The sequence below is a fragment of the Phragmites australis genome, chromosome 20, assembly GCF_958298935.1.
Source record: "Phragmites australis chromosome 20, lpPhrAust1.1, whole genome shotgun sequence".
NCBI classification, from domain to species: domain Eukaryota; kingdom Viridiplantae; phylum Streptophyta; class Magnoliopsida; order Poales; family Poaceae; genus Phragmites; species Phragmites australis.
The window spans coordinates 21,256,402-21,284,241 of NC_084940.1; the positions used below are offsets into that span (position 1 = coordinate 21,256,402).

A 27,840-nucleotide genomic window follows, 5' to 3' on the forward strand; every position below is an offset into this window, starting at 1 on the left:
GAAAGGAAAAGCCGCATCTTGTTACAAAAAGGGAAAGAAGTAAAACAAAAGCAAAGTGTCAATCAATTTTATGTGTTGTGTTCTCTTGGTTTAGAGAGTGAGAGAGAGAGTCTCCAAAAGGAAAAAAATAATGTGACCCATCTCCTACCATAACCTAGAAAAGGCAGCAGAAGAGTGTTCAATTAGCTTTGAGGTTGCAAAAAAAGAAAAAGAAAAATTATTTCATTGTTTGAGACTAGTTGTTGTATACTACTCAAGCTAGGGGTTGTTTGCATTGCACTTCTTTTCAGTATGCATGTGCTCCACGTCGTGTGAACTCTTCTGTCCCCTTAACATCAGCTTTGAGTAGTCGGCTAGCGTCTCTCCTAGTACTTGGTGTGAGATTTTTCGTTGCTTGCATCAAGTCACTTCCTAGCTACACCTTTCTACAAGGAATAGGATTGTGTCACCTGGCAATCACTCCATCCAATCTTCTTACAAAGTTTGACACCACTGGTTGCAGATCATCCCTATTGGCTTGGTAAGAATTGGTAAGAGTTCAATAATGGCTTCAGTGTTTGTGACTTTTGGGACTCCACTACCTAGTAGTTGATAGAAGCGTGCATATCCTTTTGTATGTTTCTTGTTTGCTACTAATCATGGCAAGGATACGCAAGGAGAGTGGAGATGATTTTGTTCAATGTCAACTTTGTCACCTTCATCGAGACATGGAGAGTGATCGATATGATGCATTGGAGGTACATGATGATGTTCTAGCAAAAGTTTAGTCTATTTTGCCTTTCTTTAATGGTAAGTACGATTCTGCAGCTTATGTTGATTGGGAGATAGCATTAGATAGAGAATTTGACAAGCATGATTTTTCTAATGCTCAAATGATAAAGGCTGCTAATAATAAGTTTACCATGTGTGCTTTCTTTTGGTGGAATAATATTAGCAATAGACCTGAGACATGGGATGAATGCAAAAGAATGATGATAGCTAGATTTATTCATTCTTATTACACTCGTGCTCTGCATGAGAAACTACAACATTTTAACAAGGTAGCAGAACTGTGAAGGAATACTACCAAGAATTTAAAATTTGTATATTGTATGGTGCTTTAAAAGAAAGTAGAGAAGACACAATGAGTAGGTTCATGAGAGGGCTTAATTCAGAAATTCAATCAATGCTTGTTCATAAAATGTGTAATCATACCTCTCACATATTTTACTTGCTTGCAATATTGAAAAATAGATTGTGCAATCAATGGAGGAGCAGTCTTTTGTGTCTCTCTCTATGAATAACCTTTTGTAGGAAGTTGAAAACAATTCGAAGGAACGAAACGAGATGACTGAGATAATGTTCCCACCGCTTGAGAAGGAACATAAGAATCATGATGCACCTATGTTATTTGAAGAGAGCATAAAAGGTAATAAAATTAGTGCTACCATAACTAAAGATGAGTTCATTTGCGATGAACTATCAATATCCACTACTCATTCTATTTTCGAGCAATCATTAGTAGACATTCCTACTAAATATCCTTTTGTCACAAGTTGATTTGGTTGCTATTCCTTGTGATAAACAAGAATTGTGTGATGCTTCACTTATATCCATGACACAACTTGTGTTTGTGAATGAACATGTTGACCCATTAAGTATTGATTCTTACCATGTTGTTCGCATTGTTAGTGAAAACGAAGAACTTGAATTGCTATCTTCTTTAAATACTTGGGGCTATATTTAATTTGATGATCTTTAGCTCAATAATTTAAAAGAGAAATTATTTGCTAGGTCTGATTTGCCATGTCTTCCTAATACGATTTTCTATATCATTGGCAATTATAATTATAAATCAGTGTATCTTCTGCATAGAGTGTATATTTACTTAGATTTGAAGACACCTCTTTTTCATAATGAGACGTGTTGTGTAGAGGATCGTAGCAGTGCTAATATTTCTTTCTCTAGTTCCTCTATTTGTGCAAATGAGCTACAGGTTTGTTCTCAAGAAGGGGAGTGTTGTGGGCAGCCAAATACCAGAATATGTTCTCCTTGTGCAAAACTTTTAGAATTCAACCATTCTTTCACACTGAAATCTGCCTCACCCTCTCTTGTGCAAGATAATGCTAGAGTGAGTTGGTTTCCTCCTATTGTCAATTTTTCAAAAGAACAAGTGATGTTGCACAATAATATTTATTTTCTTGTGAGCTACACTGAGCTTAAAGACAAATCAAAATTGAGGATGGTTTCCAATCAAGAAAGGGAGAATGATGAGAAAATCACCAGCTCACATATGACCATGCCTATGTTATGCAACAACAAAACTAAGGTACATGCATTCAATTTTAGATTTACCTTTTATATATTTGAGCAAAAGGTGTTGCACCATGAGTTTTGTATCTTTTTCATTTCAGAAGTGTTGACACGAATTAATATAAAGTAAGGAGGACATGCATGGCGGATAAATGAAGTTGATTAGGGACTGAGTCTAAACATATTCTAGAGCATAATTCAGCCTCCCAAGACAACGCTAACTTCAAACGGCCGTCACTTTTGCATACGAGCTCCGTTTTGGATGTTCTTGGACTTCACGAAAAGCTTGTCTCATTATATTTTCAATGAATCTAGCACACCTTGAAATTCATCCTGAGATATATGGAATTAAAGAAACAAGGTGTTGCGCCACCTATAACAGGCCTTGGGCTTTGTAACTTTGTTTGGGACCCCGGCCAAGTGGGGCCCAAGGTGTGTGCACCCCAACCTAGTGGAGGATGATCTAGGGTTCCCCTTGACCATCATCCCACCCTCATAAATAGCTAGGCATCCCTCTAGGCTTCTGGGATTTTCTTGTGTACTTTAGCCCTTGTGCAAACTGTTGTTCATAAGTTGTGTCAGACGACCACCATCAAGACAGTCATTTGGGAACCCTACATATTGTGTCTACAACTTTGAGATCTTTAGTTCTATTTGCAATTTCAGATTTTCATTTCTTATTCTTGCTAGGTCTTTGATTGCTCACAGGAATTGAACCTTGTGTTCAAGTTGATCATGCTATCCAGTAAGATCAATAACCCTTTGGAGTTTGTTCTACGATTGCTAAGGCGCTCACGAACTATTCGTTTGTAGCCGGATCATGAGAGTCACCTCCACCAGATTGATAGTTACCCTCTCATCGAAAGATCGGGACACCTCGACTATATCACGATCGTTGGGAAGGATTGCTTTCACTCCTATTGTCACTTTCTCCTGCAGCCTCCCCTTAGGGCAAGATATAGGCACACCAACCAGTTTGAGATTCATATAATCAACACAGAACTCAACAACCACCTTGGTTCCAGTACCATCGATAATGCAGCCTTTCAGCCGAGAGCAGTTATGAACATATTTCTTGAGAACCCCCATGAACCTCTCAACATGGTACAACTAATGAAGGAACAAGGGGTAAGAATGTATATCTCATTCAAAATGTGAACAGGGAGATGGAACATCATATAAAAAAATGATGGAGGGAAAAATGTCTCAAGCTGGCATAGAGTAACGACCACGTCCTCTTGTAACTTTGCAAATTGATGACCTTTCGTGATACCGCGCTGAAGAATAAACACAACCTTATGATTAGGCCTCGAACCATCTCTAGCAAAATATCTCTAATTGAAACTGGAAGCATCTGTGTCATCATAATGTGACAGTCATAAGACTTCATGCTAACCAATTTCTTATCTTTCATGTTTACTAGTCTCTTTATGTTGGCGAAGTAACTAGACAGAGCTTTGACACTATTCAAGAACTCGCACATTCTAGATTTCTCTTCCCTGCTCATAGTGTAGCAAATTTTGGGAAGGTAAGCTTGGTCTTTATCGAATATCTAACTATGGGGTATATGCGCATAAAGAGTATATCATACATAGACAAGGTATGTTCAACACACATTAGGAAGCTTCAGATATCACGGAACCGAATCAGCGGTACCTGATATACTCAGAATCAAGGAAGTACATATTAGGAAGGTTTAGATTGGTTAGCCAACCCGATACGATCATTATTCAAAATAGATTTATCTACTTGGACGTCAAAGAAGACAACTCCCTATCGACTACGGCTAGACAGGAGTCGGTACCTCACCCCTATATAAGGAGGAAAGGCTGGGAAGGAAAACAAGAGAGACAACAACACGAAACACGCGAGAGAACCCGAGGCAAGCATCAAGACCCTAGGAGAGAAGATATTCGGTGACTTTAGCCTCGAGTTAGATTAGATCCGATCTACTCTCTATAATAGTTTTAGCCACATTGCTTTTACTCGAGATCATCAATATACGGCAACAACACCCCACATGACATAGGGTATTACTCCAATTGGAGGCTCGAACCTGTATATCGATTGTATTGTCTCGTGATTAATCCCTGTACTCGAAGGTACCCAGTCAATTTATAGACATATTGTTAGGAACTAATCTTCGACAGTTAGCGCGCTAGGCAGGGGCCTTCTTCTGTTTCGCAAGATTAATCATGTCTTGGACTCACGTTTATGTCGGATTCTCCGACAACGGCTTCTACGACCACTTTGAGTCGACGAAGGACAACTTCGAGTCCCCTCTCGTCAAATCGGAAATTATCTTTGGAACTATGGTTTTCCGTTGGGATGGTCAAGGTGGACTGGTCCACAACGGTATCTGGAATCCAGACCAGTGGATGCGTACCGTGAGGTGGGACATCTCTAGTGGGATCCCGTGGAGCCTAATGTTCTCCACTGCAAGGGCACCGACAACAACGAGGGTGGCGACGGTGATTATAACGCTAGCTTGAGCAGTCGAATAGATCGATTTGTGTATATGGCTAGAAGCAACAACCCCCCCATCGACTGACCTAATGGCGATAGATCCAAAGGCCATGGTCGACAACAACACAGAAATTCCCAAAGATCTGGTGATAGCTGTCGCTACCAACGGTACCAGCGCCATGTTACCACCAGAAACATCCACATCTGGAGCCTTACATGGACCCGACATGACCCTCCACCGGCAAACTACGGGAGGACAGATGCCTCCTGGCCTCTCCCGATGACTTCTGGTGGGTGCGCCTCCGCCCGTGACGACCCACGACTCATGGGAAAAGCTCCCTCCAAATAGTCACCACGAGGCTTCATCGGCTTGGCCGCCACCGAGCCTCGGTAGCGACATATTTAGTACTCCGAACGCTAACATACAAGAAGCTCATATGATTCTCATATCTCTTCCAGAGTTCGATTCAGCGAATCCACTAACTCCTATGGTTAATCAAGTCAAGATCCTACTCGATGCAGCCCAGATCCAAGTTACTCGAGCAAACAATCCCATCAATTCAAGGCCCCCCACTCGGTACAGCCCCGGCTCAAGGAGCCACATGAGGAAACGCTCTCGAGTAGAGGAATCTCGGCCGGGAAGCTCAGGTGATCAAGCTAGAACATGAAACTATGGGCCAAACTGTAGTTGCTCCATCCATAGGTGCAAAAATTAGGAAGATCTGAGGAATCATATTCCTCACAATCAGCATGATCTACGGACGGTGATCGAAAACCACTGTGAAGAATGTCGTGAAGATGATCACCGCCACTATGAAAGTACATCTACAAGACGAGATGTTCGACATGACTCCCCTGCTCGAAGAGCCAGGCGTGATAGTCCCCCCCACCTCCTCCTGAAGAGTTCGACGGGGGGCGGTGAGGCTTTTGTGCATGAACTTCGATCAATTCGGTGCCCCAAGAAGTTCAAGGCGGGCCTCATCCAGAAATATGACGGGAAAATCAATCCTAATGAGGTTGCAGATCTACACCACTATTATTCAAGGAACCAGTGGTGACAATCGAGTAATAGCCAATTACCTATTAACCGCCCTTGATGGACCCGCAAGGTCCTGGTTGCTAAACTTGCCGCCCAACTCAATTAGTTCATGGGTAGAACTTAAGGCTATATTCATAGCGAATTTCCAAGGCACATTCGAGCGCCCAGGAACGGAGAACGACTTCCGCCAGCTGCATCAAGGCGACAATGAATCTCTTTGAGATTTCATCCGCTGATTCAGCGACAAGCGTAACACAATCCTGGACATCTTAGATGAGTCGGTAATTATCGCCTTCAAACAAGGTGTTCAGGACATAGAATTGCATGGAAAGATGGCTACTCAGAAGATCCACATGGTCAAAGAGCTATTCGAGTTGACCGACAAGTGCACAAAATGAGTAGAATCGTAGGTATGCTCTAAAAACCTCCAATCTGGCAAGGACAGATCTGAGTCCTCGAAAAATGGAGGAAAGAAGAACAAACTCTGTGACAAGCGCAAGGGTCCCGATACGACTATAGTCGTGGTCGACAAGAGCAAATCGTGCAACACTCGGAACAACAAAGGCCTCAGTCGAGGTGGTGGAAAGTGGTGCCCATCCATCGGAGCAACTAGCATGACTTTGATGAGTGCTTTGTGTTCAAGAAGAAGCTTGATGAAAAGATCAAGGCAAACGCTGAGCATGGCAATAAGCAGGCTAAGTTAAACGTGGAGGGTAACGAGCCCCAGTTCCATAAGGCTGACCATAGCTTGGCGCACATCTTCAGAGGATCCGCCACATACGAGTCCAAAAGGCAGTATAAGGCGATCGAGCGAGAAATCAACTTGGCCTTAACTGGGCCCACTTGGTATCTCAAGTGGTCGAAACAGTCGATCACCTTCGATCAAACTGACCATCTGGTCATGATACCACATCCTGGTCAATACCCGGCCGTGGTTCAGCCAACCATACTCAACATCAAAGTCTCCAGAACTCTGGTCTATGGTGGTAGTTCACTCAACCTCATTTTCTCCAGAACCTTAGACAAGATGGGAATTCAGAGGTCAGAGCTTAAGACATGAGTCGAGCCTTTCCATGGCATAACTCCTAACTCATCGACCATGCCTCTCGGCCAGATCGAGCTGCTGGTCACATCTGGCATGCCTGACAACTTCCGCACAAAAAAGCTGACCTTTGATGTCGCGGACTTCGAGACAGTGTACAATGTGATCCTAGGTCACCCAATGCTAGGAAAGTTCATGGTGGTGGTTCACTACGCCTATCAAACACTCAAGATCCTGGGTCCTAAGGAGGGCCATTATCGTTAAAGGGGATCAGCGCACAGCGGTCAAATATGACAAGCAAAGCCTGGATACGGTTGAACACTTTAGTCAAGTGGCCATCACTCCTAAGGACGCAAAATCTAAGCATCAAAGGCGCCAAGGTGTCATCAAGGCCAAAGACTGCAGGCTCATAAGTCTTGCTGGCACTTCTGAGTTCGACGACGCCAAAGGCAAGAACAACGACGGCATCAATAACAAGAAGGCTGATGGTTGCATCAAGGCAGTACCCCTCAACCCATTTGAACCATTCAAGACAGTTAAGATTGGGGCCAACCTTGACCCTAAATAGGAACTCGAGCTCATCACCTTCCTCTAGGCAAACCAAGACATGTTCATATGGCTACCGTTCGATATGCCTGGGGTCCCTAGGGAGGTGATCGAGCATGGACTAGCTGTTAAACATGATGCCAAGCCTGTGGTGCAGAAGCAGCGAAGATTTGTAGGAGACAGGAAGCAGGCCATCTAGGAGGAGGTCGATAAGCTCCTAAAGGCGGGTTTCATCCAAGAAGTGCGTCATCCTATGTGGCTCGTGAATCCCGTCCTCGTCAAGAAGGCCAATGGCAGATGGAGAATGTGCGTCGACTTCACCGACCTCAACAAGGCTTGCCCCAAGGATCCTTTTCCTCTCCCGCGCATCAACCAGATCGTCGACTCTACGGCAAGCTGCGAATTGCTATGTTTTCTAGATGCCTATTCAGGGTATCACCAAATTAGCATGGGATTAGAGGATGAGGAAAAACGGTTTTTACTACTCCCTTTGGTGTATGTTGCTATGTAAAGGTGCCTTTTGGTTTAAAAAACATTGGTGCTAGTATCAAAGGTGTATTCAAAATTGTCTACAACCCCAAATTGGGCGCAATGTAGAAGCATGCGTTGATGATTTCGTAGTCAAATCGGAAACAAGAAGTGCATTGGTTGACAATATCATGGAAACATTCAACAACTTTAGTAAGTATCGCATGATGCTCAACCCCGAAAAGTGCACGTTTGGTGTGCCGTCCGGCAAGCTTCTCGGCTTTCTAGTGTCAAGTCGTGGCATTGAGGCCAACCCGCACAAAATTCAGGCTCTCGACCTGATGCGGTCACCTCAAACACTGAAGAAGGTTTAGAAACTAACAGGCTACATTACTTCTCTTAGTCGATTCATTTCCAGGATGGGCGAGCAAGGAATTCCCTTCTTCAAGTTTTTGAAGAAACAAGACCAATTCGAATGGACAGAAGAAGCGGAGCGCACCTTCCAGGACTTAAAAAATACTTATCTTCTCCATTAATTCTTACACCACCTAACGAGAAAGAGGAGCTCTGCTGCCTAGGCAACTCGCTGCTGGGGACCTCGTCCTGTGAAAGGTACAGAAATAGGCCCAGTGCCACAAGTTATCGCATAAGTGGGAAGGACCTTACATAGTAGTCGAAGTCACCTGACCTGGGTCAGTACTCCTTGTAGCCTGGGAACAATGGTGTTTTAGAGTCCTGTACCATATACCATACATTGGAACTTTTGATAGTGCTTGTCAGTAGTGAAATTCCTCTCCCCATCGCGCAACATCTAATCTAAATTATCCTTGTTGTCATCAACAACTAATGTATCTGCATTGGAACCATATCCAACATCAGCTGGTGTATGGATGTCTTCATTTTCCTCGAGAATATTGGGGCCTTCCTATATAATCTTATCTTCACCATGCTCAGTCCAACAGGAATAAACCCCATTGGATCAATTGTGAATGAATTTCTTGTTTGGTAGAGAACTATTTCTCGTTCTTGCAATTAATGCATGGAAAACATATATAGTATGTAGACTTGTTTGAATTGGTTACCCATATGAACATTAGCTATAAGAAAAAACAAAATGAAAGAAACCTAAATATATAAACTAGATCATCTAAGCCTTCAATTGGAGCTATGTTTTTATCTACAAAATGTACATACATCTACAAAGTGGTGATTGCAATCCATATAAAAATGCTTCTTCGTAAATATCTAAACTTTGAAAATCTAGAGGAAACAAGTTATACAAGCGATCAAATTTAATGGGTGAATAATTAATAACCTCAGAGAATCTAAAGAGAGTTGGCGGACAAGATCGATCTCTCCCAAATTGGAAGCCTCCAAGCACGAAATGGCCTCCAATTGCCAGTGGAGACAAAAAAAAAACCTGAACAACACCTCTACTCAACTTGGGCTTGGTGGAGGTGGCCGAATGCTATTTATACCCTAAAGTATCAATGTCGGTTTGTAACATGAACCAACAATGATAATCATATATCTCTATTAGTTCATAAAGTGGTGTATCTCTGCCTATTGGTGTTACGAACTGGTAGTGATAAGCAAGCTATAACTATTGGTTCGGTACACGAACCAGCAGTGATAAGGGGTATCAATGTCAGTTCATGTCTATCCAATCATTGTTTGGTCATTGGACCTCATGAACCGGCATTGGTACATTATCATTGCAAATTCCAGTCAAATCGTCAGTGATAGGGAGTGGCTATTGGGTGTTTTGTAGTAGTGTATAACTTCATGGGCTTATATTTGGAGTTTGATGTTGTTTCCATGGGTTTCTTGTATGTACCCTTTTATCAGTCAGTTCATGTAGTTGATGAGCAGTACATAGCTATCCCGGAAGCTAAGCAGGCCCCTAAGCAAGTTTTGGAGATTAATCAGCAGCAAGGTAATCACCCCTTGATCACATTTCTCCCAGACTGCAAAATGTTTATACTATGCATGCGGTGTTTTATCGGTCCAACTACAATTTTATGTGTCGGGTGGACACGTCCTACTTGTATGCATTTACCTGCCTTGATGTTCAATTCCTTTACCATTGTTGCCATAAGGTTATGTGCTATTGTATGCCTAAATCTTCTTATCGATGACACTTAGTCTTGCTTAGTGTTGCGGTGTCAGTTTGTCTCACTATTGGGTTAGGATGCTTTAACTTGGGAACTTGGTCAAAATACTAATTGCTATAAATTGTGAGTCTATGTTTGACGCAGGCGATATATATATATGAAGTCTAGAGTTGTTTGAGATGGATTTTGATAGTTGATATGATATGGTTTGAGTTTGAGGCGTCAAGTGCGCAAATAAGTGGAAATTTCCCATATCGGTTAAGGACCGAAAATTGGTACCAATAACTTCAGCCTAACATGTGCAACTACAAGGCTAATATGTGTACGACAATAGCTAATTAAGTTAATTAGCCCTAATTTTGTCTATTTGGCAAAAGAAGAAAGTGCGAGCCGGTTTGTCCCAACACTTGACACAGGGTGCAGGGTTGGGTCTCATTGGTGTAAAGCAAATAATGTCTTGTGGGTAAAGTGTATAGCCTATATAAAGTTAAAATAGTTCGAATAGTCATACTTATAGTCATGAGCAAGCTTGGGTCAAACACCAGTTATAGTGTTTCATTGGGATTTGGGTTTTCCGATGAGTTATCACATGCACTAGGTACAACAATTGTTGTCCATAGAGATGCTTTGAGATTCGAGATTGGTGATATGGTTTGGTTATTGCTTTATGTCTACTATGAGTATTTACTTTATATGTCCAATGCTTTTCATAAATGTTGTTAGAGTTATAATTTGATTATGAACCGCTTATTTATGCTAAAATGAAATTTGTTAAGCCATCTGTTGATAGCTTTGCATATATTAGGGTTTTCTAAATACCTAAAGTTTTGTTGAGTACAAAATGTACTCACCTTTGCTGCTTTATCATTCAGAGTTCAATGAGGAGCCGCCTTATGAGGTTCAATGCTTTGTAGCAAGTTTCGGGGATGCCAATGTTGGATCTTTCTAAGTCTAAATCTAGTCAATTGCCTATGTGATGGTAATGGACACACTACTAGAGAATAAGTGTTCTGTTTAATATCTTTCACTGAACCCTATGTTATGTACTAACTCCTAAAGAACCTCGTTATTGTATCGTGTTCTTATATATGGTGTGTTGATGTGATGCCATTATTGTTGTGTGTACTTATTTAGTGATCATGGGACAAGTATTGCATGCACTTTAGGACTCTAGGTATTCCATTCTCAGGGCCGGCACTAGGTTAGTATAATTAATTTAGTGAGAATCAGTTGCTACATGCTGGTAATTTACTTGTACTTATATGAAAAATGTGAGAACGATGCACACTTCGAATGGGCACCTTCTACAACCTCTACATCATCATCTACAATATATTGGACGTGGATGCACTAGGACCAACACCAAACTTAGAGTACAAGCCTAGATAGCCTGACAGCATTGCCTCCGGAAGGTCATAATCCTTTCATGTTGAATCTGATGGAGGCATATGCATACTTGATGGAAAAATAATTTCATGACCTTTCCAATGGATCAAGTCCCACGTCAAAAGTCATCCAAGAAGGTCTTCAAATCATTATGATAATTCGATGTTGTTTCTATCGGGTGTTGCATCATCTTCTATTGAGCCTTGTCCTTGTAATTTTGTTTGGACCTAGGCCTAAATCGGTGTACGCCCCCACCACTAGAAGTACACCCAAGGGGTGCCCTAGGACATTCACCCCCTTGGCCACCACCTCTCTGGTCGCCTCCTAGCTTCCCCTCTAGTTTGTGAGATATTTGGCTAAGACTTAAGTGTGCACACATTGTTTGCGAGAAATTCGCCTCTGTACCAAACCGACTAGAATGCTACTTTGGTTTGTGAAATCTCATATGGTGTGCTTAATATTTTTCACAACTTCATATTCCATCTTCTACGTTCTTGCTTGTGTTCTCTACTCGCATATAAGGATTAGTCTTTTTGGTGAGGTCTACCGTGTTTGTGTGTTGTTGATAACCAACCAAGCCGTGGTGTAACTATTGCGAGGGTTTCATTTAGTTATGATCGAAAGCCTTAGATCATCAACATCAAGTCTTCATAAATTGACTTATCATTACAGGTCAAAAGATTGAACCAAATTTACATTAACTTCTCAATAGGTTAGCTCTGCTACTTCACAATAAATTTGTGGGGCAAGCAATGCTAGAATACTACTCTTCTCATGAGTTGCTAGTAGTGTGGTTGTATCGAGGAATCAAGATTAGCTTTTCCATGGGTGAATAAAAATAAAATTTAGATAAGTGGACATTGTTGCTAAAGAATCTTTGCTCGACTATGGCGTTGCTCGAAAGGTAGTTGAGGAGCTGTGAGCTTTCAACCACCAGTCTTCTGTCCTTGCCAAATGCAATAATATTGTACTCCCTCCGTTTCGTAATACTTCGCACATTGGATTAATTTTTTTCTTCCCCAAATCTTTGGCAGTCTACGCATCCCAACGCATGTGTTTCCAATTTTGCCCTTTGATCAAACTCCACCTCGTTAATTGTGCAATTCTATTTCAACCTCACAAGTACAGAGCACTCTCTGGATTCAAACACTTCTAAGCTTTTTCTCTCTCGTGCTAAAGTATATTTTCTCCCAGCTACTGATTGTACTGATTAAGCAAATGTTTTGACTAAACAGTGGTACAAGGAGTACAATTGCAGCGCATGCAAGTATCGACACGAAACTCCATAATTTTCAATTGAACAAAATTAAACGTATGTGGCATGATATGATGCGACAAGTCACGTTAACGCTAACAGAGCTAAGGAGAGATTGTGAAAGAGGGCCCCGTGAGTTGCAACTAGATGGTTTTTCTAACTTAGCCCAGATTACATATTTATATGGACCAAAATTGTCTTTACCTACACCTACAGGCTTCATACTTCCATTTACACAGGCCAAAAGACATGTGCTCACACAGGACGTCCATTTTTACACGATCCAAAAAACTTCCCTTTGTAGACACCCACACCCATATGCTTCTTGTAGCAGAGATTGCATATGTTCTAGACCTGCAAGGACCTCTATTTTAAGCAAAATACCGTCTTCTGAACATTTTTAACATTGATAGAGAAAAGCACCATCATAAACTCATCCATTAAACTGCCTACATACCTCTTGTACCAAATTGCGATTGCACTTAATTTTCCTTGGAAGTCTGCTCTCTCTTTCTAACCCATCTTTGTTAACATGAGGGATCTTGTAGTTGCTCCCACACTGAGCCTTCATGGCCTCTTTTATGACAAGTTGCAAAGTCGTGAATATCCGATTTGACAATGTCGATAAATATTCTTGGAATGCATGCTCAACAATAGTAAAAAGAGAATGCACTGTTCTTGCAGCCTTCTTATATTGAATGGCCCGAATAGCTACAAAGAAACCTAAATCAAGGATATTGAAGTCCATCAAATTCGATGGTTGACAAATTACTTGTATATTGAATCCACCTTGTTGTGCCACTTCACAAAATAGAGGGTCATTTGGATCAATATGAGGGCGGGCATTATCTTGCTGGATAAATATTGGTTTCCCAGCATCTTCGCTTTGCCACTTCGCTTTAATTGCAGGTAGAACCTTCTCAGTTATAAAGGACCTAATCACCTCTTTTGTAATAGATGTAATAGGCTTCATTTCTAAGATCCTAGCGACCTGGTTTTTACTTGACCTTTTAGCGGCTTCATACATAACTAGAGGAAAACACCCTATTTTCCCATCACAAGTGCAATTTCCTTGGCTGTCCATTATTGGCACATCGAAAAATTACCTTTGGGATAAAGTTTTTGCTTCTTCATGTTCGATGAGGCTCTACATCATTAGGAAGAAGATAATATCTGTCAACTTTTCTTTTACGATAAAACCATTTTTCATCTATGTAAATAATATTGGAGAACTCCTAAAAAATTGGATCTGTGTGGATGCTAGCTAGTTGGGTCCAGCATGGAAATGCACCGTTGTAGTCTTTCTATCTTATTCTTGTCCTTCAACAAGGTCTTTATGCTGTTCGAGTGATGCTTTATAAGACCTTTCTTCTTGAGCCTCCATAATGTGCTTTTGCTAACATTCAAGTGACCTGACAAATCATCTAGTGTGGTCCTCTTTAACACAGGAATCCCATACAACAAGCTCAGATCAATGTGAGTTCTCTTGCGGCCATAGTTGGACCTTTTCTTTGAAACATCAATAGGATCACCCTATTTGAAACATCGATTTCCATGTTGCCATATGCGCCTAACTGTCTGTTTACTTACACCGAATGTAATTGCAATCCCTACTATGATATCTCCGGTAAGCTTCCCTTTAGTACGAATACTTCTCAACACCAAAGATTCATACATTTCCTTCCTCTATTATTTGGGAGTTCTTCTTGCAATGGTACTGAATTGCACGAGCTGAATAAATGACAAGGAAAAATGTTGTGAGAAATATGGAATCAGAGGAAAAAAATGATCTAAGCACCGTAATTGTATACTTCTCATTAAGAACTTCTGAAAAGTACTACATAGCCACAACGACAGACCCAATTTTGCCTAATATTGTTCATTGAAAGGTATATAAATTATTCGATCAACTAGTATCAATTCATGTAATCAGCAAGTAAATACTCATATCAAGTAATTAATGTGACTGGAAAGAGAAGGTGAAATCATCACAACACAAAGAAACGAACATGAGTAAAAGCAAAAGACAAGCAACAAGTTAGGAGATTGGACATAGCCAAGTCCATAGTGATGAATGCAATAACACTGCCATAGTCTAGCCTCGATTTACGGGGATGCTACAGATCAGGAGCTCAGCAAGAGGGCTGGGACACAGAATGTAAGGAGGACGGCAAGGCAACAGAGGAGAATGACACGGACTCGATAGCCGGTAGCTCCCGCGAGGAATACGGACGACGAAAGTAGTAGAGAAAAGCAAAGGATGACAGTAAAATACTTCGTAGAATAGCAGGGGAACTTGCGAACTTACCATTCGAAGGCATCCATCCTTGAGTACGTTTTTCTTCCTCTATTTCTTCTTATGCATTCAAATCAATATCCGCATGAACTCTTCGGCCATGATCCTGATGAGGAGCTTCCAGCTCCATTTCTTCATGAGGCACCACATTCAAGTCAATTGCTCTCAAAACTCCTTGTCCATAATCTTCACACCTAGCGCTGTTTGGGTTGTTCTATGTGATTCCTCGTCCTTCATCTTCATGGAGATCCATGTTGACGTCAAGTGGAGCTAATGAGTTATGTAAGTCATTTGAGACAGATTGGTTGTTGTTAATATGGAAAACATATGGTTGCTCATGGGGCTTAGAAGAAGATACCAGAATCTCCCGTGTTTAAGCACCAAATATGTTTTGAGCGGGCTTTTCAAATTTCGAACTAAAGCTACACAGGAGCTATAGCACCAAGCAAAAATTATTCTACTGTATTCTTGCACAAATATTAAGAATGCAACAAGCCAAACTATTAGTGGGCACCCTATGTACTTTTTGGGTGCTGATAGGAGAGACATTTTAGTCCTAATTCACTAAAAAATCATTACCTAAATTTATGTGTTTGATCAAAATAATAAACAGAGGGAGTACATTTTTGTAATTCTTTCCCGTGCTGCGAAACAAATCCTCGTGAAGCCGGTATGCCGCTTCGTTGATCTAGGAACCGATTAAAATACGGAAATACTACTCTTCACATATCCGATGCATCGGACGGATGACCCACTCAGCCTACAGTATTATTGGGTCGGTCCAAAAATATTTTCGTATCTTTAATATTTCAAACGTTCAAATTTAATGTTTCAGACGTTATGAAAATTTGTTGCCGTAATTATTTTCGTATGTTACATCCCGGAAATCTCTTGCGTATAGATCTAAAGCCAAAAAATTATTCATTCAAGTTAATTCTTATATATATCTCTAATATTTCAGACATTAAAATTTAATATTTTAGACGTTATGAAAATTTGTTACAGAAGTTCTTCGAGAATGTTGCATCCTATAATCTCTAGTGTACAGATTCGGATAAAAAATTTATCCATTCGAGTTAATTACTATATTTTACCTCTTCAATATTTCAGACATTTAAATTAAATGTTTTACATATTATAGAATTTTGTTCCAGAAGTTATTTTCTAACAATATCGAACTATGAGCGCTAGCTTTTGCCCGATTAAAATAATGCCCGCGGCCTACTTTTTAGGCGAGATCTGCTTGCGAAAGTGCCAACACCGCGAGAGACAGAGGAGAGAGATAGGACGACCATCAGATCCGCCACCTCCAAGGCTCCAACCCCAGGACAAGCCAACCTACGCCTCCCCGGGTGCCCATGCTCCGAACTTATCTTTGTCTCTGAACCGGACGAGCTCGAGTCGGCAGCGACGGCGATGGGGTGCTCCTTCTCGGGGCTGAACGCGCTGTACGACACCGTCGGCGGTGGCGGCGGTGACGTCTGGGTCAACGACTATCGCTTCCGCGTGCTTCGCATGCTCGGCGACGCCAGCCCCGCCGGCTCCTCCGTCTTCCTCGTCAAGGAGGTCGTCGCCGCCGCCGCCACCGACGGCACGGCTCGGGCGGGACCCGGCGCCGCCGGACTCGCCAGGAAGAAGGGCGTCGACCCATCACACATCTCAGGTCTCTCTCTCTCTCTCTCAGATCCGAGGGTGGTTCTTTTCGATCACGAGCGAATGGGTTTGGTTCCGGGCCATTGGATGGATCATGGTGTGACCTCATAAAGAACGGTTTTGGAGCAGATCAATAGACCGGCTTTCTCGTTTCTTTTTGAATTCCGCGCATTCTTGTTTGGTGTGAAGGTTACGAGCATTTCTTTCTCCTCAAATTATGTCGTTCTCGGACATGTGAGTGTGGTGTTGCGAATTGCGAAGCCTACACCAGATCAGGGGTGTCTGCATCTCAATTCTGACACCAGGCCCAGTCGTTTCCTAGCTGATCTGCTGTAAACAATGCTAGTTTCTGTATATAGACTTCTGAATTCCTTTGTGATCCAAATCTTACGATTAACAAATTTTTGTCAATCTTGATTCCTAGAGACTTCTGAATTCTCTGCAAAATTTCATTGACTCATTTTTATTTTTCAATTGTTAATAAGCTATATTTTATTTCAGTTTGTTTCTGTTGGTCCAATCTTAGTGTCCTACGTTGGAAATTCTATTTTTCGTAACAGCTGTAATATATGTGTAACGTGCTGTCACCGCTCTTAACTCATATAGGTATCCGCACTCAGTACTGCGGTCTCCTAAGCCAATCACTTTGTTATCTTCATTTTGAAGGCAAATAGTTGTAACATAGAGTTTATCATGTTGAATATACTTTGAATTGCATGTTGTATTTTCGTAGTAGCTCTGTCAATGTTCGCAAAGCTGCAAGTTAATGAAGTAATAGCGAGAGTTTTTGGGTGTAGGTGGATACGAGACTGAGTTTCCACAGAAGGTTATCTTGTGATGCGATTTTAAGTTTGCTAATATCATTGCTACGAATCTGTGAATACTTATTTAGTGATGACTCACTCAGTTCTCATTGTTCTTTGATTCTTTTATTATCATGGATCTTACTGGGTTTGCTGTAATGTTGTGTTTACAGATCATATTTTTGTTTTACGCTTATTCCTGTTATTTTGTCTTGGCTTATTTCAGCTGATGGGACATATGCTCTAAAGAAAGTTCTTATTCAGAGCAATCAGCACTTAGAGCTTGTTCAGCAGGAGATTCGAGTGTCCTCGCAGTTCAGCCATTCGAATCTACTTCCCCTTCTTGAACACGCGATTATTGCAGTCAAGGTAGGTTGTGCATGATATGAACCTTGTGCTTGCTTTTTTACATTATCTGTCTCTAACAAGATGACACTTCATGATCAAGATCTATATGCTTGTAAAATTAACTGATGTAGTTTACTGAACAGTAGGAAATTAGTTATCCTGCTATGAGCCATTTCTTGCAGGAAATCAGTTATTGTGCCATTTATTTTGGCATGTTGATCTAATGTGAAATTTCCAAATTGCTGTTTGACTTTGCCTGATATAGAAGGCTTCCTGTGAGAAGCCACAAAAAATAGTAGAAAAGGTGCAATGGAATGACTTGGAGCCGGTTTTTGGTTACTCTGTTATGCTGCGGAATCTAGTTAATTAAGAGAATCTTTACAAACACTGTTAATTTTTTGCAGTTACAGGTAACAACTTACTACATCAAAAACTAGAAGTTAGCAAGTTTTTTTTTAATAGCTATTGCAATGCCAAATGGAATGAACTTGTCCTGGGAACAGAGGGGGAGTTTTTTTTTTCTATTTTTTTTTGGGGGTGGGGGGGGGGGGGGGTGTCACCACTCAGCAGATGTTGGACAAAATTGCTGGGTACCTGTCAACAGTTATTTAATGCATTTATTTTAAATAACGATTTTAGGTAGATTATGTAGGTGATGTTGACAATTTAATTACTCAGAATATCTTCCATCGGACTTATGTAGGGCGTGCAAGATGGATCACAGAACCATGAGGCTTACTTGTTATTCCCAGTTCATTTAGATGGAACATTACACGATGTCACTAAAACCATGCTAGAAAAAAAGGAATACTTCCCAACAATTACTGTTCTCCAAATATTTCGCCAGGTAAATACTCTTATTGTCTTCTGTATTATGCCATGTTTTTAAATTATTTGACAGATATTGTAGAAGTGTGACTTTTGTTTTTAGTGATCCACGTGCTAGAACCATGACCTCGGAGTTGAGCTTCTTTTACTACTACACTACTACTAGTAGTAGTAGTACAAGTGCTATATCACTATTTTTATGATATTACTATCTTTTCCAATTCATGCTTGTTGGAACCGAAGTTCCAGACAAGGTAGACCTTTGCTAATGGAGAATGTCGAATGGTTCTTGGGGTGACACGTACTTGGGGTAAAACTGTCTCCAATCCAAAGACTAGCTGCAAAGTCAATACTACTATCTAGAAATTTGGAAATTTCGAACCTAATCTCTTTAGGCACAATACAATCAGATAACATCTAATAATGGATTCAGCTTCTTCACAAAAGAGACAAAAGTTTGATCCTCCATTTTCTGCCTCTTAGCAGCTTTACTAGCCTATACGACTCCATTCCATAAGAGGAAGCATGGTCAACATTCGAATCAAACACATTTGGATGGTTATTATGATAACCTAAATCTCATATATGTTTCCAATTTTTTATGTTCTTCTAAGTGATATCTTCCAATCCAAGAAGCAACCGCAATCAAAGACAATGAGCCATTAGTTAATGGCGTCCATAAATTTGAAGAATCTTGATGATTGCCAGAAATAACTCGGGATACTAGCTTCCATAAATTTGAAGAAACTTAATGAAAGTTAAACAATCCTCAAAAGAAAGCCTCTCCATTCTCCCTTTCCATCATGCAACTCTTTTGATGATTTTGTCAATAATAAAAATAGAATGAAGAACCTTTCTCAATTTGCTACGATGCAAAGGCACGCTGTCATGGGCCGAACCGCCATGGGCCAGCTAGGCTGGCCCGATCCAGAGGCGACTGCCACCCTGCTGACGGCACCCTAGGGTCAGGCAGCAAAGGGAGGTGTAGCCGCACCCCCTTCCCTTCATGTGGGTGACTTCGTCGCCAAGTTATCTATAGTTAGGAATATAATTTAGGTTTCTCTAGGGAATTTGGATTAAGTTAGGAAAGATGGATCGCAACTATAAGATTCCATCCATAGGTTTGTCTTGGTAGTCAAGTTGGTGACCTCTCTATATAATGAGAGGCGATGTACTCTTTTGGATTAAGCAAGAAAATGAGTTTCTCCTCATCTCCTCCCCTGGCCACACCCGCCTCCCCACTGTGCCCTAGCGCCACCGCCTCCCCACTGTGCCCTAGCGCCACCTCCTCCTCCACTCATGTACGTCGTCACCCTCCCCTCATTGTCGCTGGTGACAACTGCTGCCACCTCTTCCACTCACATGCTTCGGCTACAACCTCTGCAATTTTCCTCCAACCAACATCACCCCTGACACACACTTTGGCATTTAATAGTTATACTACCAATTTGGCAACCTAATATTTGAGAAATAAAGATCATTATGAAACCATCCTATTATACATGTATTAATGTGTCTAGGGGTTCATTCAATGCAAAAATGTCCCTCCCTTTTGCCCATAAATAGATAGCAAGAGTACCAGGGCATGATTGGTTTCTTTGCCTAACCTTGTCTGGCTGCTAGTGAGCAAGATTTTGGAAGGAAAACCTTGCTAGTGTGAAAGCAAGGAAATCCTTGCTTCACCTTGCCCAAAAGAAACGCAAGGCCAGGGGAGAAACATGTATCCTCCTCCCTAGCCCTACTAGTCAAAGTTAGACAAAGGATCCAAAGAAATCACAGTTTGTGCATGTGTGAGATTATCTCCTACTGTGAACATCTAAACATTGTACGAGAAAAAGCAACATTCTGCTAAAAGCTGAGTTTAGAGGACTACCACCCTATATTTTTGTGTTAATAATTTGTGTTCTTGTGCTCTTGAGATTGAATCCTATTGCTCCAAAGAAACGTGTTGATCAGTGAAAAACAAGGCGCTTTGCTTCCTTAACACAACTCATTTTCTAATACATTATTATTTTATAGACACGAATCCATTCTTGTGAAAAATAATCCTTGTTCCAGTTTACTGCTCAAAAGAAGAATATAAACCTTATTATACATTTGAAGTTTCTAGCAACATAAACATAACATCCAAGAAAAGAAAGGGTATCATCAAAACATTGTAAACCAATGGTCTATGTTAAAATAACTAGACATGATTGACTTGTTTTAAGTCTACCTTGCCAATTTTTCATGGCAGTACTGTTTGTTTGTTCATGTTGGACTTCCTCTCTTCTTCTTCAAGTTGTAAACCCATAAATTTTGTGGTTGATCATGAATCTTGTGAACTTCCTTAAGATCCTTTCTCTGTTTGATCTTATGCTACAAGTTGTCATCTCTGCTAAATTGTATAATGTAGACTGTACCATCAGAACGGGTGGACATACTATGTTTTCAAAATTGCTGCATTTATGCATGTATGAAATGCAAATTATATGCCTTTACTCCTTTCAGATTTGTTGGTGCTAGAAGAAACATATTGTCAGCATGAGATTTATTCCTATACCTAAACATATAATGCTTCTACTGTTGAATATGCATGTACATTCATGCTGCTCTGCTAAAATCAGTTTGCTAAAATGCATCTGTCCTTGGAAGTAATATCTTAAATTATTTGTTGGATTGTCCATGGTTCTTATGGATTCATGTCGTTTAAATGTAGCAGTACACACAATATCGTTTCAGTTATCTTGTACTGAAGAGTTGTTCTATAGATAAGTATATATTAATTACTGCTGAATTTATGATTGTTTTTTCCATACCAAATTTTTGTTTTGCATGGTCGTGCGCATGTTGTTTTAGTTCCTTCTTACACAAAATAAACATTAATTATTTTTTAAGTAGTGTGGCACATTTTTGTTTATTCTGCTCTTTCTACAATTAACAAATGCGGCCCTCTGGTTGTTGTTGCAGCTTTGTGCTGGATTGAAGCATATGCACAGTTTCGACCCACCATATGCACACAATGGGGTCAAACCTGACAATGTCCTCATAACTCAGAGGAAGGAGCAGCCTCGTCTTGCTATTTTGATGGATTTTGAGAGTGCTCGTCCAGCAAGAAGGACCATTAGGTCACAGGCCGAAGCTTTGCAGTTGCAGGTACCTTTCTATCTAAAGATGCAAAGTAATATTGTTAGTACCACTGATGACAGCTTAACGATTGCTGTCATGGAAAAGATAGTTGGTGAATTTCATTAAGTACTATAACATATTAACATCCGTCGGATCTCAGTCAGTACTTTGTTATATTAGTATCATGTGAAATATGACGAGTACTCATTACTCAACTTATCATTTGACCCCTATGTTATGAATTCATTTAGGAATGGGCTTCAGAGCACTGTTCTGCTCATTACCGGGCTCCTGAATTATGGGAGTGCCCAAGCCATGCTGACATTGATGAGAGAACAGATATATGGTCTTTAGGATGCACTTTATATGCTATGATGTAAGAATTTCTTCTGCCGACTCTTTATGATTGATATATGGTCTGATCAAACTTAAACTAATTGTTAGTCTGACTTGAATTGGTGAACATGCTTAATTATTGCATACACGTATTTTGGGATGTAAAACATTTATATATCCTCCAAATGATACTTTTTAAGGGATCATCGCAACCTCAATTTTGATTGATAAAATACTATTATAAATAACGTTCCGCTATTGATTAGAAATATATCTTTGTTGGATTTATCACAATGTGTCAGTCAAAATATATGCCTAACAGCACAAGTAAATCACTGTATTACCTTGTGTTTAATGTAAAGGACATCTCAAGATGTTCTTTTATAACATACTGCTTTATGCTTGCTCATTCCATTGTAGATACATTTCTCTCATGTAGTCGTAATTGTTCTAAGTGTATCATTGCAAGCAATACAGTCAATTTGAATAATAAGAATTCGAACCACTTTTCCATTGACATAGTTTTGTGCCCATTTCTTTTTTTCCAAATGAGTCCATGCGTAATATATGACTAGTGCTCACTAACCAGTCAAATTCCCAGCCACTAGAGCTTTTGGACCACATCCTGGTCTTTCACACCTTATGTCCAATACCTAGTTACTGACTCCTAACATAGTAACATACAACATATTCCTTATTTTTGTTTGACGTTTGGAGATTTGACTTGATACCTTGCAAAACTCCTGCTTAATGTTTGTTGTAACTACAGTGTATTCGGTGTTCCATTGATAAAGAATGTTTAGCATGTGAATCATTATCAATAGGGAGCAACTTGTTCTTAGTTGCCTGAAAAGTGAAAGCAAAATCACTTTCAATCACTCCCTCCCACCATTAGATCAACATCCAACAACTAGCATATGTTATTTCTATATTCAGTTCAAAATTAAAGTAGACTTGTACTAAAATTAGGGATCCGGAATTTCCAGGTGATTGAGGAATAGTGTTTACCTAATCAAAATTGTCTATCACTCGAACTAGCTTTAATGTTTGTTTCCTAAATTATCCTTAGCATTGGATACAAGTCCAATCGGGGCAAGCAAAATAATATACTGATACTTTTGGGAATCTAATCTACTAGTCATCTTATGTGGCAACTAGTTTTGGCGTCCATGATTTGTTCATTAATGTATATCAGTGTTGGGTGTGAGGAACAGTCCAGATAATGTTCCAATTAGTCAATAAGTCGATCATTTGTGGAATCACGACTTTTATGATTAACCGGAATATCACCCTAGTAGTCCCGGCATGTGTTTCTTCCCGGATCGGAACACATGCCTTTACAACAAACACATCATCACAAGACATAATAAAGAGCGAGTGATTAAATTAGATTACAAGTCCTTAAGTAGATTAAACTTTTACAACAAATACATGAACCGAACATTGTTAGAGTAGCTATGCAACGGAATAAAATACATGATAACAAAAGATGAGTAGCGCCATTTGCCCTAAGGCGCCACTCCAAAATAACAACACACCGAGTAGACGTCACTACTCTTGCCCGTCATGAACACCAGCGGGCGTAAAGTAGTCCAAAAAATAAGTCTTCCTCACCTGAAAAACAAGCAAAGTACGTAAGTACGAAGGTATTCGCAATACTTATTCTATAATGGACACTTATAAATAGCCCAACTTTAAGGAGAATGCATTTTGGGTAATTAGGAAGAACTCGGCCACAACGGTTAAGTAACTTCGTATGCAAAAACAATTTAGACTCAAGTATCTACACCTAATCAAGACTTCCTTGTAACTTGAGATCAACATAACCAAAGCCGTACTTGTACCATATTAACTTATCATCAACATCACCATCCACTAGCCATCATACCACAATAACATCCTAATATCAAATCTCTACGATTGATGCAGATGGACAATAGCTTGCTCATGACTGAGAGCGCAGCAATTCGAATTGATCTTACACCCTGCAGGGGTACCTCTTTACCCACACGATACGAGGACTATTCGGCTTGCGCTATCCACTGAACTGCACACAAGAGGCTACTCGTGACAACATGCACCTATAGGTGAGGAGGTCTAATAGGGCTACTCCTGGAGCACCCTAGTTACGTCTAAAGATGTGGAGGTAACTAGAACTATTCCTCGAGCAAACTAGATACCTCTACAAGCCTATTATGCCCACACCACCTTTACGACGTTACCTCTATAAGTCTATTATGCTCACGACACCATAGGCCCACAAGCCAAAATGTCACAGCTGCAAAAGGTATTCAGTTTTTCTGCTATTATATCGATACGTGGTTAGTACGGAAAGTGCTAAAGTCAATGGCAACAACGAACGGTGCTTAATCGACTCAAACGGGCCTAAAGCATCCGAGACTCCCTTCTCGAGCCATCCCTGTCACCCACTCAAAGGTCGTCTCATCCTCATTGACTCACATCCCATCATCATCTTTGTGCAATAGAAATAAACCCTAAGCTCGCGAACGATGGCCGAACCACCGCTCGACTTCTACCGGTGACCTAAGCCTTGCTAAGCATAACATGTTTGTTTTAGGTTAGACCATTAAGTGTTATACCCAGGGTTACCATGGATCAAGAGATATCAATACCAAGGAAGGGTAATGCAACAATTAGGATCTATTTCCAAAACCCGATACAAGACTAATTGACATGCAAACATACATAAGCAACACTTATCAATTGACACAATGTACGATCCAAAATAATAGGATGAAAATGCTTAGATGCTTGCCTTGGTACTCAGCTTGATCACAATTCACAGCAATGAAATCCGGATTGCCCTCGATCACGCCTGCGTTACCCTCCAGTCTTTCGTTCACTAGAAAAGAACGCATGCAATGTGATGAGCATGAATAAGGTACAGAGATGTATGCTGTCAGATGCATAATAATATAAGAAGTAGCACATCTACAAGTTCAAGGTACAAAACACACGAAGAAACAACGAAATTATGATCTGAGTAACATCGGAACTTCAAGTATAAACATCGAAACTTCTGACTTACATCGGAATTTCCGACTTGGAAGTCGAGAACTTCCGATCGATCGGATCTTCCGAACCTTTTGAATTATTGGCGCTTGGTTAGCAAAATGTTTAATCTGAAGTTCCGGTATGGATATCGGAACTTCCGATCGTGTCTGAATATCTAGCACTTCTCGAAAAATGGACGCTCGGTTAGCAATCCTAGTTAATCGGAAGTTCCAATATTTAGATTGGAACTTTTGATCCGATCAAAAACTCCGGGTTTATACAGGGCTGTCACTTGGGTTATCTCGAGTGTAAATCGGAACTTCTGATATACATATTGGAACTTCCGATACCTTCCAGAACTGTGTTTTGCGGCGATTTCTTGATCGATTTGATTTGCATGTTAAGCCTTGAACCACCTAAGCATGCATTGGCTCTAATACACTAGTTCTAAACCTAATACACTCACTGGAACCACAAGACACTAGCTCAAACTCATCTAAACCTTCATTCTAGTTCTATCCTCTTAAGCGAGCATGCATCAACGTTCTTCGATTTTGCAGCTCCTAAAACTCAAAATCTAACCAATCAAAATGCGCATTCTCACTAGGATAACCGAGGAGACTTACCCAAATCTTTTCCAAAGCTTGCATCCGTTGATTTGGGGAAGAAACGAAGGAATGGCTTGGAGAAGAGGAAGGCACGGTGCTGAAATTTCAGAAAAACTAGCGTGACAAATTTGCTTTGCAAAAACTTCAAATCTTCGTGCATGTGAGTAATTCTTGGATTGATTGGAAGCTAAGGAGAAGGGAATTGCAGTGGTAATATATGCATACCTTGAATTGTGTTCTTGAGTGGGATTTTGTGAAGAAAAGGTGAGAACTTGAGAGAAAGGGGGAGGGGGCAGCAGCTCCTGCTGCTTGTGGCGTGTGGGAGGGAGAGGAGAGTGAGGGAGAGAGAGGGAGGTGGAGCTGCTGGTGGGGAAAAAGGGAGGGGTGGTGGGGCCAGCCAAAAGTGGGTCCCACTCGTAAGAGAGACAAGTAATTTCAGCTACAAACTAAAATTAAGTGCAGCGGTTAAAACTTTTAAGCAACACATGAACTAAAGAAAATTCTAACGATTATTTTCAAAACACATAACAATATCAAAACACCAATTCAATAACAAGCCAAAAATCCAACATGCTTAACAAATAAACATGATGATTATGATGCTAATGACATAGTTATGCTTAATGATATGATTAGGATTTTGGGATGTGACATTGGGCATCATGTTGTATTGGTTAGTACTTAATTTGAGGTTCTCCAGCATAGGCTACAGGTCATCTGATCCTCTCATTTTTGCAGGTATGGAAAATCTCCATTTGACGAGCTTGATGAATCTGCTGGCGAAAGTTTGCATGCTGTTATAAAAAGTGCACAGATTAAATGGCCTACTGAAGCGGGGTTTTCGTACCCTGATTCCCTCCGTCAGTTTATAATTTGGATGCTGCAGCCACATCCTGCAATTCGTCCCCATATTGATGATATCATAATCCATGTTGATAAGCTTATTACGAAGTACTCTACTTGACCACCATATCCAGCTGCTTCTACACAAGAAAAGAATTGTTATGTGAGTCTATAGAGCATTGATGTGATTCGTTAAACAAATATGATAGATATATGTTGGCTCCTTGATAGTTACTGCATTAAAGGAGAAAATAGAAACATTCTATAGTAGATTGCTTTCAACCATTTGTGTACCCCCGCGGTGATACTGGGGGTCAATAAATGATATCCTCCTTTTGATTGCTCTCTTAGTCATAGATATGACTCTGCAATTTCTTGATTGTCTGTAGCTTGCTGAGCGCTCACAAAAGAATGTTGCACCCTCACAGTCACCCAGGCAACCTGCATATACACGTATATACAACCTGGATGGACTCTTGCTTTAGAAAAATCGTTCAGAATAAATTGATAGAAACGAAGAACTTTAGATGGCATTAGAGCAATTTGCACTTGCATGCTAGTTTTGAAGTAACGTGATATACTTAACATACAACATTTTTGTCAAATTCGTTTCACAGGTATGTTTTTAAGCCATTTAATTCGTATGTAAGCTGTTATCAAATTGATTTGATCTATTTGATCCTATGTTGTAAGAGAGTTATACGTGAAAGGTCGTATCGTTCCGAACATCGGAATTTCTCCTGAATTTTAGTGGTAAGTAGAACAAATCTATTTTTTTGATCCTATTTAGGAAACAAAGGGTGTGATTAGTTGCTCATATGTGCTGCGGCTCGCATAGACCATATATATAGGTTAGAACGAAGCAGGTTGAGTGGAGTTATGTTTGTTAAAAAGAAGAGTATTTAATTAGTTGTATCTGTCTAGACAGAGTGAGTTATGTTTCTGTTTTTGGTTGACTAAATGTGAGGTTACACAAATGAATGTAAGAGCTGAGATTTTGATTGATTGTTTTCATGAAGGTGATTTTGTGATACTGATAGTGGGCTCGTCTGTATAAATGGATGTAACAATCTGCATCTGTTGGGCCAAGCGATAGAGGAAAGCTTAGGTTACAGATGTATATTTGTATTCATCAGATCAATATATATGGATAATTAAATATATTTCTCTCAGAGATTATATACCATCGAGTGAAGACATATTTATGCTAACAACCAATCACCTCAAAAGCGAATCTGAATCAGTACGGGCATGCGATGATACGAGGATCCTACGGCAAAAATACGAATTAAAACAATATATATGAGCATATTTATTGAATAGACAATATATTGGTGTATTTACGAATCTAGCATCTGTATTTGACACACGGTGTGTTGAAATACACTTTTTCG

General features: G+C 40.3%; 1 protein-coding gene across 1 annotated transcript; it reads left to right on the top strand.

Annotated features, from left to right (window-relative positions):
• The first annotated feature begins 16,142 nt into the window (after positions 1-16,142).
• Positions 16,143-26,787, top strand: LOC133902131 (uncharacterized). The gene is made up of 6 exons (XM_062343722.1): positions 16,143-16,567; positions 17,587-17,729; positions 18,412-18,555; positions 21,486-21,671; positions 21,896-22,020; positions 26,342-26,787. Exons 1-6 carry the CDS (start codon positions 16,321-16,323, stop codon positions 26,565-26,567), a joined length of 1,071 nt encoding a protein of 356 aa, XP_062199706.1. The 5' UTR covers positions 16,143-16,320; the 3' UTR covers positions 26,568-26,787.
• Positions 26,788-27,840: the final 1,053 nt, after the last annotated feature.

What these genes read in the sequence shown, in the direction of transcription:
- LOC133902131 (XM_062343722.1), top strand. Translation starts at nt 16,321, where the DNA reads ATGGGGTGCTCCTTCTCGGGGCTGAACGCGCTGTACGACACCGTCGGC. An exon ending in CGACCCATCACACATCTCAG is followed by an intron (nt 16,568 to 17,586) that starts GTCTCTCTCTCT and finishes GGCTTATTTCAG; the next exon opens with CTGATGGGACATATGCTCTA. An exon ending in TTCTCCAAATATTTCGCCAG is followed by an intron (nt 18,556 to 21,485) that starts GTAAATACTCTT and finishes TTGTTGTTGCAG; the next exon opens with CTTTGTGCTGGATTGAAGCA.